The sequence below is a fragment of the Acomys russatus genome, chromosome 32 (genome assembly GCF_903995435.1).
Source record: "Acomys russatus chromosome 32, mAcoRus1.1, whole genome shotgun sequence".
Lineage (NCBI taxonomy): Eukaryota > Metazoa > Chordata > Mammalia > Rodentia > Muridae > Acomys > Acomys russatus.
In genome coordinates, this window is record NC_067168.1 from 46,554,208 (window position 1) to 46,567,927 (window position 13,720).

The following is a 13,720-nucleotide window of genomic DNA, read 5'->3' on the forward strand; positions in this document are numbered from 1 at the left end:
AACCTACAGTTGAGTGCTCAGGCAGACAAGCCCTCGTCGCCTGCCAGTCCCTGGCTCCCACATCTGCAAGTGGAAGGGGCCTGTGGTCTACCCTAGCAAAGCATTCATCTGGACCACTGCTCTCTGGGGTCTCATCTCGTAAACATTTGGGATCCTGAGGGCTTGAACGATAAAACGCACATGAGGAAACCTCAAGTCTAAGTTCTCTTCTGACATTCAGCTAAAAGTCAGAGCACGAGCCCTAAGACAGACAGCACATTTCACCCATGAAGGGTGAGCATTAGCCTCGCTTCACGGTGTGTGGGGAGTTATTAAATGCCTCCACACAGCTTTATTACTGTTTTAATCCCATTAATAACCATCTCCGCTTTAATGTCCCGCTTGCTGGCTCCTGTAGCAATGAGCCTGCACGAGATTTGTTTGATATAAAGAGAAGGCAGCAGAGAGCTGCGCAGTGCTGACTCCATCAAAGGGAGGGCCGAGGCAGATGCTGCCGCTTTTTCTGCCGAGTCTAACCTACTCGCTGCCACGCTGCCTCTCCAGCTCTCGACAGAAGGGAATTAAGAAATGTGCGGCTGCTCATCGGGAACGCTCTCACACACGAACGATTTACATCTTAACAGCCTGCTTTCCTCACATTAGCTTCTTCCCTGCACTTCATCTGGAGACAGCTGGGCTGTTCAGTCAACACGGAGCAGGCAGGAGGCAGGAGCTCTGCAGGCCAACCTCTCACACTGTGTGCCCAGGTCCAGAGCTGCCCTCCATACCCACCAGTCTCCAGCCCTCTGAACATGAAGGGGCTGTCTGTGGAGTTCCAGTAGAACTCAGGCCCTCAGTGCCATGGCATCACAACTCATGGAGGATTTGAGGTGTCCAGGAGGGTGTACCTAAGCCACATGGCAGACTGTGCGCCATCCTGTCTGAGAAGCTGTGAGCTATAGTATTCACCAGGGACACTGAAACAGATGCTCAGCATATACTAAAGCATAAACTAAAAGAATGCCAACAAAACAACCAACCACAAAACACCTCGGGGTCCAGGCTGCGGGAGCCACTCAAGTCTGACCACACCTCCTGTCCTGTCCCACAGGACAGGTCTCCACGTTACCATCAGCACTTCTTCTGAAATGTTTCACCCATCGTTTAATTCTGCAATCTCCCTCTTGAAGAGGCCGCACAGTCAGGACACTACTTTACCTCCCCCATGAGATTGCCGAGGGGATGGGGAAGAGAGACTCTGTGGCAGGAAATGTCATTACTTGTGCATCTTCTTTGGGGCAAATGTCTATTCAAGTCACTCGTTTGTGAATTAGGTCGTCTGTTTTCCTGTCATTGAATTGTAGATACTCTTTACATGTTATGGATATCAGTTTCTCTTTAGATACATGGTTTGCAGACATTTATTTCTCTGCTGAAAGAGGAGAAAGCTTACCTTCTCCATTCTTCCATTGACAAGTGCAAGGAATTCTAAGCCCCCGGGAGAATGGTGGGCCATGAAAGAAAGCACCAGATACAGTGAAGAAGGAAGCCAACCACAGACCAGGATGCTAACCAGACAAACAACCACTAAATGAATACTGAAGTGAAGCGTCCTCTGTGGTGCTAACCCTTCAGAAGTGTGGTTCATTTTCTCCACAAGCTATGATCAAGCAAGAAAGAATACTCTGCATCTGGTTTAATCTGGTTCAGTCTGGTTCTGCCTCCCAGGCCTCATCTCCATCAGTGTGCTCACACATGGCCCCAGGTCTCCCCTGATGAAGCCTTCGTCTTCAGTTATCACCTCCTAACAGAACTGTCCCTTTCTTCAGAATCCTGCAGTCTCTCATTTGAAAACGAGTGGTTTTCCACTTACTAACAATGGGGCGCGGCGCTCTGGAGTGTTGGCCGCTCTTTGCTGGTTGGTGAAGGCTAACTCAATTAGACCTGGAGACGACACTGCCTCACTGAGTCGCTCAGCTGCAGCTCCCCTCCTTTTCTCATGATCTTCATATGGTCAGATGTCACACTGACAGGCTCACTGGCTTTTACTACTTACCTGTAAATGCTTATGCTAATTTAAGTAATTGTGCATGGAAATTTACATATATTATCATTTGACTTGCAAAACAAACACTTGCAAGTGGCACCTTTATCTCTAGAGAGGAGACTTGGAGCATCTCAGGGAGTAAGCTGCAGACACCAGATTCAAACCTACGTCAACCATCATCCCCAGGCCCTGTTGCACCTCAAATGCTTCCGAGGGAAGACAGTTAAAGGGCAGGCCTCTTGGCAGCTCCTGAGCACCACCGAAGGCAGGAGCGCCCGGGCTCTTCCTCCAGTGTCTCAGACTCACTTTCCATGGAGTGTTTTCTGCGCCCCTTAATCCAGTACCCAGGAGGCCGAGGCACGTGGATTTCTGTGAGTTCAAAGACAGCCTGGTCTACACAGTGGGTTCCTGGACAGCCTGAAATACATAGTGAGACCCTGTCTCAACTTCTCAAAAAAGTTTGGAAAGGGAGGAGGAAACTTGTGAAGTGTCTTTTAGGGAAAACCTTTTTGTTGCTGGTAAATGGCTCTGCTGTTCCCCACCACCTGACGCCTAAAGACCCCTGACGGCAGGAAGCCGTGCAAGTGCGTCAGACAGCAGAGAAGGAAGCTCGTGGTCGGCTGATTGGCAGGTTACTGCTATTATTTCAAAATAAACAGAAAATGAAAGGAGGGGCGACACAGCCGCCGCATGAGAGGGTTAGCTCCCAAACACGGATATGTAAAATCCCAGCTGGGACCCAAGGCGCGCTGATAAACTTGGGTGAGAAAGGTCAAAGAGGTGACCGTGTCAGCTGGTGTCAATGTTGATGGTCTCAGACTTTCAACCGTACAACGTCTCGCACACAGTAGATTCTCCATAGCTGTACCCAGAAGGGAGGGAGCGGCGTTTCACCGCCAATGGAGGTAGCGCCAAGGCTGCCACACCCATACACGTCACCTTACAGTGGGTGAACTGCACAGAATACGAACACACCTCAGTGGTGCCCTCTTTAAAGGTGAGATTCTGGCTGAAAGATGAAGGGGCATCGTGGTCCAAATGTCACCCCCCCCCCAATTGTGCCCTTCACTCTTTTAACCCACATTCCATTGAATAGATTTTCACAGCAATGCCTAAGACACACCCTGAAAGCAACCCATGGGCCAAACCAGCAGCTCAGAGAAGAGCACAGGCAAGCAGTGCCACAAGGCCCCGGATGGCCCTCGCTTGAACTCCCTTGAACTGCAGAGTGCCTGGGACCAGAGCCAAGTACAAAATGGAGACCAAGTGTGAAGTCCTTCAGCATGAAGCCACACCTGAGACAGGATGAAGGGCTAAGACCAAATCAAAGAGCACCAACAAAACGGGGAGAGGGGCAAGACCTGGGGTACCCGAGGTTGGTATAGGTATTTGGGGACTGGTGAGTACCATGGTTGCTCTTAAGCATTTGTGGCTCTTAAGTGCTTCGCGCAGCATCTTACCTTAAGCCCTGCCAACCCTGTGTGCGCAGCCTTGCATGCAGTGCCTGGCACACGCTCCATAGCCATGGCTTTTCATCCTGTTCCCATGCCAACAGGGTATCAGAAAGGCCGAGTGCAGGAGGTGTCTGAATCCAGGGGTTGTGAAGCAGCAAGGAAAAGCAGGCAGACGGGCAGAACTTCCCCGGGGGAATCTGACTGCTCCTTTTGTCCAGCTTTGCTGTGTGCTGGTTCACAGCCACTAACCAGCTTCAGCCTCACAGGCTCCTCCAGAGAGGTGGGTGGGCGAGATGTCATCATCCCATTACAGAGGTGAGGAAACAGACAGAGACACTAGGTAGACACCTCAGGGTGACAAGTGACGACAGCAGAGCTGAAATGTGGACCCCTGCTGCTCGGCCAGTTCCCTGCCAGGGAGCCTGGAAGCAGGGTTAGTTCAACGTCCGCTCTCTGCTCACTGAGGCTGTGGAGACAGCTCCTTATCCACAGAGGCAGACAGATAATGCGCCCTTCAGATTTTGTACAGTTTTGTACAGGGTTAAGGAGAGCTGTGACCAGGTAACTGCTAACTGTCCCAGTCAGGGTGATTAAGCTTTTCGGGCATCTGCACAACTAAGACTTCTAGAAGCTTCCAGAGAGCTCAGTTCAGAACACTAAGGAAGTTTCTCAGATTTCGCTAAACATGAATGAAAGACAACACCTGGCCCTGGAGACCAGTAAGAAAACAACAACAGGGCTGGAGAGATGGCTCAGAGGTTAAGAGCACTGACTGCTGTTCTGGAGGTCCTGAGTTCAGTTCCCAGCACCCATATGGTGGCTCACAACCATCTACAGTGTGATCTAATGCCCCTTTCTGGCCTGCAGATGTATACACAGGCAGAGGACTATATAATAATAATAATACATAAATAAATCTTAAAAAAAAAATCCGCTCTTTTTCGTGGTGCCTCCTAGGCAGTCGGCTGTGTCAAGATGAAGCTGAATATCTCCTTCCCTGCCACCGGCCGTCAGAAACTCATTGAAGTGGATGATGAGCGCAAGCTTCGAACATTCTGTGAGAAGCGGATGGCCACGGAAGTAGCTGCTGATGCTCTGGGTGAAGAGTGGAAGGGTTATGTGGTCCGGGTCAGTGGTGGGAACGACAAACAAGGGTTTCCCATGAAGCAGGGAGTTTTGACCCATGGCAGAGTGCGCCTGCTCTTGAGTAAGGGGCATTCTTGTTATAGACCAAGGAGAACTGGAGAGAGGAAGCGCAAGTCTGTTCGTGGATGCATTGTGGCTGCCAACCTGAGTGTTCTCAACTTGGTCATTGTACAAAAAGGAGAGAAGGATATTCCCGGACGGACAGACACGACTGTGCCTCGCCGGCTGGGACCTAAGAGAGCTAGCAGAATCCGAAAGCTCTTCACTCTCTCTAAAGAAGACGATGTCCGCCGATACGTTGTCAGAAAGCCCTTAAACAAGGAAGGTAGGAAGCCCAGGACCAAAGCACCCAAGATTCAGCGTCTTGTCCCTCGCCGTGTCCTGCAACACAAACGCTGACGCATAGCTCTGAAGAAACAGCGTACTAAGAAAAACAAGGAGGAGGCTGCAGAAAACGCTAAACTTTTGGCTAAGAGAATGAAGGAAGCCAAAGAAAAACGCCAGGAACAGATTGCCAAGAGACGTAGGCTGTCCTCGCTGAGAGCTTCTACTTCTAAGTCTGAGTCCAGTCAAAAATAAGTCTTTGAGAGTAACAAATAAATGATCATGCCTTGAAAAAAAAAAAAAAAAAAACCCCAACTACAGCTGTCGGCTGTAGCTCCACCGCTAGGTTAGAGGCGTGCATGACAGTTACTCCCTGCAGAAATGAGAGCAGGGGCTGGAGAGGTGGTTCAGTGGCTAGAGCACATGCTGCTTATTCGCAAGACCTGAGTTCAATTCCCAGCACCCACACCAGGCAACTCACAGTCACCTGTAACTCCAGCTCCAGGGGAGCCAACTCCTCTGACGTCTGAAGACACCCACACTCATGCCAGCACAGACAGACTGATCCTTACAGAGTTTAAAATAAAATAAAAAATTTAAAAAGATTTATTTATTTATTTATTGTGTATGAGTGCTTTATACCTGCAGGCCAGAAAAGGGCACCAAATCTCATTATAGATGGTTGTGAGCCACCATGTGGTTGCTGGGAATTGAACTCAGGACCTCTGGAAAAGCAGGTGATGCTCTTAACCTCTGAGCCAACTCTCCAGCCCAATAAATATTTTTTTAATGAGACTAAAACCAGACCTGGTGTTCACATCTGTTATCCGAGTCCTAGAGAGACTGAGACAGGAGGATTGCTTCAGGCTAATGGCCAGCCAGAGCCACCTGGCAAACACCATTCGTGTCCTCCAAGTGTTGCTCACTGACTCTCCTGGTAACAGGGTTGCCAAATTGTCTAGTGAATTTGTCTTTTTTGAAACAGGGTTTCACGTAGCCCAGGCTGTCCTAGAACTCACTATGCAGCTGAGGCTGGTCTTGAACTTCTGATGTTCCTGCCTTCACCTCCTAAGTGTTGGGATGACAGGCATGTGCCACCCAGCTTTGAATGTTATTCTTAAGGGAGTCTAGGAAGGCTGTCAAGTGTGGTTTCTTTATTCTTACAATGCAGACAATTCTTGAAGTGATTTTCTGGTCTCTTGAGTAAACACTGATTTAGATAGATTAATATAAACTTGACAAAAAATATCAGTGTTTTGATTTCTGACACTCGATGAACCATTGAAGACAAAAAGAATTCCTTTCAATGCTTCTTTGAAAGTGCTCGATTTTGTTTTGGTTTTTCACTTTGTGGCGCTGTGCTGTGCAAATCCATTACCCTGACAGCTCTGCTGGGAAAGCCACGCTGTCATCCAGATCCATTACAGAAATGTCACGGTGCAGGGGTGAGCCCAAACTCAACTCCAAAATGTTAATAACTCTGGTATTTTTCAAATATAAGCAAACAGTCCTACTTTGTTTTATAATAATTCTCATTCTACACATTTCATTTAAAAATGAAAATGTTGAAGGGAAAACAAACACCCAAACCCCTGATTTACACATTGGCATTGATATCCAGAGGTGATGGCACACCTGAAACCCCAGCCCTTGGGTGGTAGGGGTGGGAGGGTCAGGCGTTCAAGACCTCTGTGTCCCAGGACACTCACACCGCCCAGCGCAGTCCACACAACGCATCTGCACTCATCTTACTTTTACCTCTTCTCTGGCCTCAGGAGAGGAAGCAGAGGATTCTGGGTCACCTTCACCAGCCACAGGCTGGACAGCCCAGAAGCCATGCTCCACCCACCTGTCACGGTGGACCTTGAAGCTCACCGCTCTCATCTGTGGCCTCCTTTGCTCTCCTCCCACTTCAGCGGAGGCTGCCTCCCTCTGGAAATAGGCCACACTAACCAGATGACGCCAAGTCCTGACAGGGTGAGGCAACCGTCACCGCTATGTGCCCAAGCCCTGCAGCCTTCGCTGGCATTTCCCGCTGGAGGCAGATGCGCATTCTTTTTAGGCTGGGAAGATACTGGAAACTCTGGAGCACATAGAAACTACACAGGTCTGATGATTAGTAGGGGCTGCCCACAGCTCCGGGTGGTTAAGAGCAGTGGCCCCTCGTCCAGAGGGCCCAGGTTCGATTCCCAGCTTACCTTGCTCATAAAGCAGCTGCAGGTTTGAGTCTTTGTAGGCAACCAGATTGTGGAGCAACGCGATCACGCTCTGCATGGTATTCCCCAGAATGTTTTCCTGATGCCCCTGCAACAGACCAGCCAGAAATACCGTTACATGGTCCTCAAGACAGACCACCTCTGTCCATCACAATCCCAGGAGGCACAGGGGCCTGCGGTTCCTGCCCAGGAGCTGCAAGGCAGCCACTTGTCCTCTGAGCCTCAGGTCAGCGGCGTGGAGGCACCAGACATCCCAGTGTATGGAGCTGAGGGCACCGTGAGTGGCAGCAAGCCTGAGGCCCTGACATGGAAACATCCCATCAGAGGAGCGTGTCTGTCATGTTTGTCCGTTCCCTCGCCTGCCATGCAAGCCATGTCATGTGCGCAGTAGCTTGATCCCTGCTGCAGTACAACATGCTACGTGTGAGACCTCAGAGGACCTGACTTCCTCGCAGCTTCACACGGCAGGTCACTCAGGCTCCAGGAGGGTGTGGAGTGGGACTATCTTTAGTCTCCCAGTTTCACGAAAGGCTGCTTCGAAGGGACCCGGGGGTCACAAGATAACCCACTTTCCTGTGCCACTTTGTCATTCCTTCCATAAATGCTAAAGCCATCTATTATAACTGAAGTTATACACTTCGCGGAACTCAACAGGAGAGACAGACACGTTTCTAAGTCCAGGACGGACGTGAAGTGAGGAGATGGACACACTCACACTGGGTTCACACACCTACGCACTGAGCACAGGCATTTCTACATTTCTAGAATCTTTACTCGTTAAGTACAGTCCCAGCCTGAGGCCCATGCTAGAAGCAGGAATATGTCGGCTGAGGAAGCGCCAGGTAGACCTGCCCCACCCCCACCCCACTCCCTTTCCACGCTCTCACATACACAGTCAGCTCCATTTTAATACACTAATCATAACTGGTAGTTATTGAGAGTCTGTTTGGTGCCAGGAGGTGCTCAGGGGAGCAGAGGAGACTGGAGAATCAGGCTTCTTATCCTCACAGACATGGGCCTGAGCCTGCAGCATGGCCAGAAAGTCAGGACACACGTCAGAAAGGGGAGTCTGAGGAGGGTGCTGTGAGGGCAGCCCTGGGGCTCTGCCTGCTTAAACAGGGTGGCTGCGGTGGGCGCCCCTGAGAAGGCAACGCTGGATGGAAATGTACCCCTTTCTAAAAACAGAAACATCTGGAACCCCCAGGATTAGGCACGTGACCAAGCTGATCTTCCAGCCTCCTGCAAGCAAACCTCCACAGTTGTTAAAGCTCTCTTCTGAGACAGACGTGTTGCAGAAGTGGAGTTCAGCCTCCACCGCCACTCCCCATGTCAGCGCACCCGAGCACAGCAAGGTTCTCAAACTGGGATGGTAAACTAAGCGAAACCTTTGTTCAAGTTTCACCAGGCGCCATTAGTGTCTTTCAGTTTCTGCAACAAATGTTCACTGCACCCTAAGTGTCCTCGGCTTGTATCAGGAAATAAAGAAGGGGGGAGGGGGAAGGGAGAGGGAGAGGAGGGGAGAGTGGAGGAGGGGAGGTGGAGGGGCAACCAAAATCCTGCCGTGGTGGAGTCGACCTCCTCGTGGCAGAGGAAGACAATGCACATAAGTATGGAAACGAATGGATGAAGCGCAGAAGGCAGCCACTTAGTGACTGCAGGGATGTGCTGGAAAGAGCTGCAGGGGTGAGAGGCGTCCTGCGAGCCACGGCCTGCAGAACCGCCCGTCTGTCCTTTCAGTAGCTCTGAGTCCTGCTCACTGGGATCCTCCTGGACCCTGAGCACCATGGAGCTCACACCTCCCACGGCCACTATTGTACCTACAAATGCCTGCAGTGATATTTAGTGTGTTTCCCAGAAGGACTTGTAGCGACAGCCACAGGCTTGGTGAGATGTTGCCAACAGAACTTTATCACCGGTTCCTCTCAAACTCCTCCACTGGGGCATCTACACCTTGGCACGAGTCGATGCTTTGACACTCACTGCTCTCGAGACACGTGGAGCAGCCTCTCCATCCTTCTGGAGTGGTCTCTCAATGCCACTCACCTTGTCCTTTCCCACTGCCCACACTCATGCTGGCCAGACTCAGCAAAGCCTTGTCTGAGACATCGGCCTTACTGCAAGCCACCTCGCCTTGTTAGTGACCTGTTTTCATGCTCTTCTCTGAGTTCTGAGTCACATGCACACACTCCCAGGCCCGCAGTACTGAGTCACGTGCACACACTCCCCAGGCCCGCAGTACACTGGCATGTCCCTGCCCACTCTGACTGGGCACGACTGTGACTGTTCCCTGGACAATCACCTATACTTGGGCAAAAGCTTTAAGGGCCAGCAAAGTTGTCATCAGTCCCCCCCACCTGTAACTTCCACCTGCCTGGGATCAGAGCAAAAGCATGGGCCGAGAGCCCAGGAGCTCCGCGGGAGACATGGCGTCCTGGGCACAGTGTGTGCCTGTGCCTGGGAAGCTTCCTCTGGGCTGCGCCTCGGAACTCCATGTGGGTAACAAGGTTGCACCGTCTCTCTCTGTCAGATGAGGTGCGAGCTTCCCAAGCACCAGTGTTTAAGCCTGATTCAGACGCACACGTGAACAGAGCCCCCCCCCCCCCCCCCGCAGATGTCCACAGCCCAGTGTTTCCCTGACAGGAGCATAAGATGATGGATGCGCAGGCGGCTACGTGCTTCTGGCTTCATCCAATTATGTACACAGTTCGATGGCGGAAGAAAGAGGTGATTAATACGAGCCCAGATGACACGACATGCTGTTCTTGATGAAGTAACTAACGATACATAGCAAAGTTGTTCTCGTCAAGAAAGCAGAGCCAATCAATCTCTGATTTGGGACCTTTTTGGAAAATGACACAGCCATTCCTTGTTCACAGGCCACAGTCACAGCAAACGCAGGCCAGTCTCTGGGCTTGATAAATCTATTGATACACAGTGCTCGTGGCGGCATGCACCTTTAAATTTTTTTTTTCATTTTTATTATTTTCAAAGACATTGTCTTGATATTAGGCCAGGGAATCACCTTTGGCCTGGAAGTCACAGCACTGGCCAGCTCTGTCCCTCTGTGCCAGGGTTCCAGGTGGGAGGGAGCTGCCACGAGGGCTCAAACTCCTGTCCTCCAGAGACCAGCAGTGGAGGCTGCCCTGAGCTGCAGCCAGTGTGCTCTGTGCCAAAGCCCTTCCTGCAGCATGGCAGGCAGCTTTCAGACTTCTTACCCTCGACCACCAAAAAGGCAGATCAACCAGAGTAGGCTCCTGGCCAGGGGGGTTCCTGTAACACCTCAAAGTGAAGGCCTTTGTCAGCCATACCACACTCTATCTGCAGAGGCCTATGGCCCCAAGAAAATGCCCTGGGAAGCACATGCTGTCACCAACATCATGAGGGGGAGGGGGAGAGGGAAGGGGAGGGAGAGGGGGAGGGAGAGAAGAAGGGGGAGGAGGAGAAGGGGGAGTGGGAGGGAGGGGAGGGGGAAGGGAAGAGGAGAAGGGGGGAAGGGAAGGGGAGGGGGAGGGGAAGGGAGGGGAAGGGGGAGGAGAGGGGAGGAGGGAGGGGATGAAAGAGAAGGGGGGGAGGAGGACAGGGACGGGGAGGGGGGAAACAGCATTTGGCACACAGTATAAAGATGGGCTTCCCAATTCCACAGGCACTCTGGAGTCACTCCTTCCCTGTTCTCAACACTGCTCAAAACTGCTCCATCTACCTGCTTTACTTCCATCACAGATCCTGGCCTCACGCGGCCTACAGCGAGGACTCAATAAAACTAGCACTCCAGAATGACCTTTGCGTGCTTTTCCAACTATAGGTAACAGGCTTCTACATCGAGGAGACGAGACAGGGAGGTCTACACAGACAAGTGCTCACAGTGAGGAGGAGCGAGAGCAGCCGAGGACCAGGCCACAACCTGCAGTGCCACAGTTCCAGGCCACAACCTGCAGTGCCACAGGGACCAGGCCACAACCTACAGTGCCACAGGGACCAGAAAACAACCTGTAGTGCCACAGGGACCAGGCCACAACCTGCAGTGCCACAGGGACCAGGCCACAACCTACAGTGCCACAGGGACCAGAAAACAACCTGTAGTGCCACAGGGACCAGGCCACAACCTGCAGTGCCACAGGGACCAGGCCACAACCTGCAGTGCCACAGGACCAGGCCACAACCTGCAGTGCCACAGGACCAGGCCACGACCTGCAGTGCCACGGGGACTAGGCCACAACGTACAGTGGCTCAGGGAAGGCACGGGTGTGGGCTAAGCCCACACCCACTAACATTTATCAAGTTGAGCCATTTCACCTCTTAGACTTTAATAAGATTTGTTCATTTATCTCATTAAGTCAGTGCAGAAGATGATCTAGGAACGAGAACAAGGAAGTGAGTAGCCGTGCACATGCAGTAGTGCTGCTGGGAGACAAGGGCCAGGAGCCGGCTCTGGTCAGAGGCCAAGTCATCCAGGGGTGCTCCTCTGAGTCAGCCCTTGCCCTCCCCCAAAATGTGTGCTCCTTAGAAAAGGAGGGGGCCCCACAGCACTGTGTCTTGTTGACACAGGGCCGGCAGGGAAGGAGGATACAGGCAAGCACCCAGGCCTTGTGGTCAGACCTTGGAGCATGGCATGGAGTTCAGACACCAGCATGAGCAGAGTGACCTCTCAGGTGGCCTCAGGGGCAGCCACATGAGAGCTTGCTGCATGGAGAACGGCCTTCCCAGCATGCATCTCATCTCAGAATCTCATTTCGCCCTCACAAAAGCAAGCTCACGTCTCTTTACAGATGAGGTCAAAGGTGACCACGACCACACACAACCTGCCATGCTCCACAGTGTTAAAAGTGGAAGCCAGTGTAGGCTGGCAGAGGCCATGCCTCTGTGGGTGCAACATTGAGACAGGATATAGAAATGGCGGGGCAGGCCAGCGAGCACTTGGGGCAGGCCATGCGGCCGCACCTGCAGATCTGTCGGGTTACTTGACTGGAGTGCAGGCATAACTGGATACTCACGCCTGACTCCAAGCACTTGGAAGGCAGAAGATCAGCCTGGGCTACAGAATGACAGCCTGTCTCAACAAACAAACACACTTAAAGCAATCTGGACGCAGGGTAGGAAGGAGAGCCACCCACAGATTTGGACCACAGTGGGGCTACATGCCCTCTCTCCCTTTTACCTGAGCCCTTGGCACTGATCGCCAAGCTCTAAGGACATGTGTAGAAAGAATAAACACACTACCTAAAACAACAGCATGCAGAGTCCAGCTGCTGCAAGGCTGATGGATCTATCAGGAAGCCTGGCTCAAGAGGGAAGGTGCCCCTCAGTGCCAAGGGCCCAGCAGCGAGCAAACACTAGAAACAGAGGAGCCTTGCTGAAGCGCAGGCCAGCATCGCACCTCACTGTGGTGCCCCAGGCACTGAAGGGTTAATGTCTCCATGAAGAGTTAGGAGAACACAGAAGCAGCTGAAGGGTCTACTGGGAAAGACGAGCGGAGTCCCGACAGAACAGTCATAAGTCTGTACAAGGCAGGACTCGACCTGACACCGCGTGGGCAGACCTGGACGAGGCTGTGGTCAGTGCGATAAGCCTGACATTGGAACAAAACAAAAAAGCCACTCATGTAATGGCTCATCGCCACTGTCAACCTGGCTGGCTGGAGACATCTACAGGGTCCAAAGTGAGGCTCCAGGCTGTGACAGTGCCCACTCGCTTCCCTCTGGGGCACTCTGGCTTCTCATCAGAAGATGGTCTTTACAGCAATGGTAAACACACATGGTGGCGAGAGACTCTGCTTTCAACAGGTGACTTTTCAAATGGTCCTTTTGCCCACAGCTCCAGCTCTGTGGGTGCTGACCTGAGCCCGTCCCCATGTCCTTCTGTTTCTTCTACTGGCAGCTGCCCTTACAACCTGCACAGCTGCGCAGCCACGCGGCTCCACTTCTCTTGCACTAAGCCCAGCGTCCCCCCTTGCCATGAGCACTCTCTCGAAGAGCAACCCCCAACAGCACAGACTCCTAAAGCAACAAAGGCTCGGCCTCCATTCCTAAAGCTTCTACCACAGAAGCTACAAGCTGGGGTGCAGCGTTAGCTTTCACAGAAAGCCCAAGGTCATGGTTCCTAAGGGTCAGTTTGTGTCCAGGGCCCCAGTGAGGCTTAGAACCCTGAGTAGACAAAACGGTGGAGTGTCAGGGGGTGGGAGAAACAAGACACTGCTCTGACACCCTCAATTCCAAGATGCTTTCTCCTGAAGAATTTGGAAATTGCTCTGTGACTCACTGAGTCACACACCAACCCCTGGGGAGAGGATGGGCAGGAGGCAAGCCTGATGAGACTCAAAGGCCACCAGCTAGTTTAAAACGAGTTCAGAGGACATCAATGTTGGGCTAATATCCACTTATAAGTAAGTATATACCATGCATGTCTTTCTGGGTCTGGGTCACCTCACAGGGATGGTACACACTCACTTAGAAGTGGATATTAGCCCAACATAGATGTCTTCTGAGAGACTCCACCCAGCGGGGGATTAGGACAGATGCTAGGAGGACTCGGAGTGAGAGTGGTATGGAAAAATGGGG

General features: G+C 51.9%; 1 protein-coding gene and 1 pseudogene across 1 annotated transcript in view; one reads left to right on the top strand and one right to left on the bottom strand.

Moving 5' to 3' along the window:
• The window catches only part of Ulk4 (unc-51 like kinase 4), a 280,600-nt gene that overhangs the window by 136,535 nt on the left and 130,345 nt on the right, over positions 1-13,720 (bottom strand). Inside the window, exon 31 of the mRNA XM_051140405.1 lies at positions 7,149-7,254. Within this exon, the coding sequence (XP_050996362.1) occupies positions 7,149-7,254 (106 nt within the window). The remainder of the gene's footprint in view (positions 1-7,148; positions 7,255-13,720) is intronic.
• LOC127184077 (40S ribosomal protein S6-like) lies at positions 4,435-5,260 on the top strand (annotated as a pseudogene).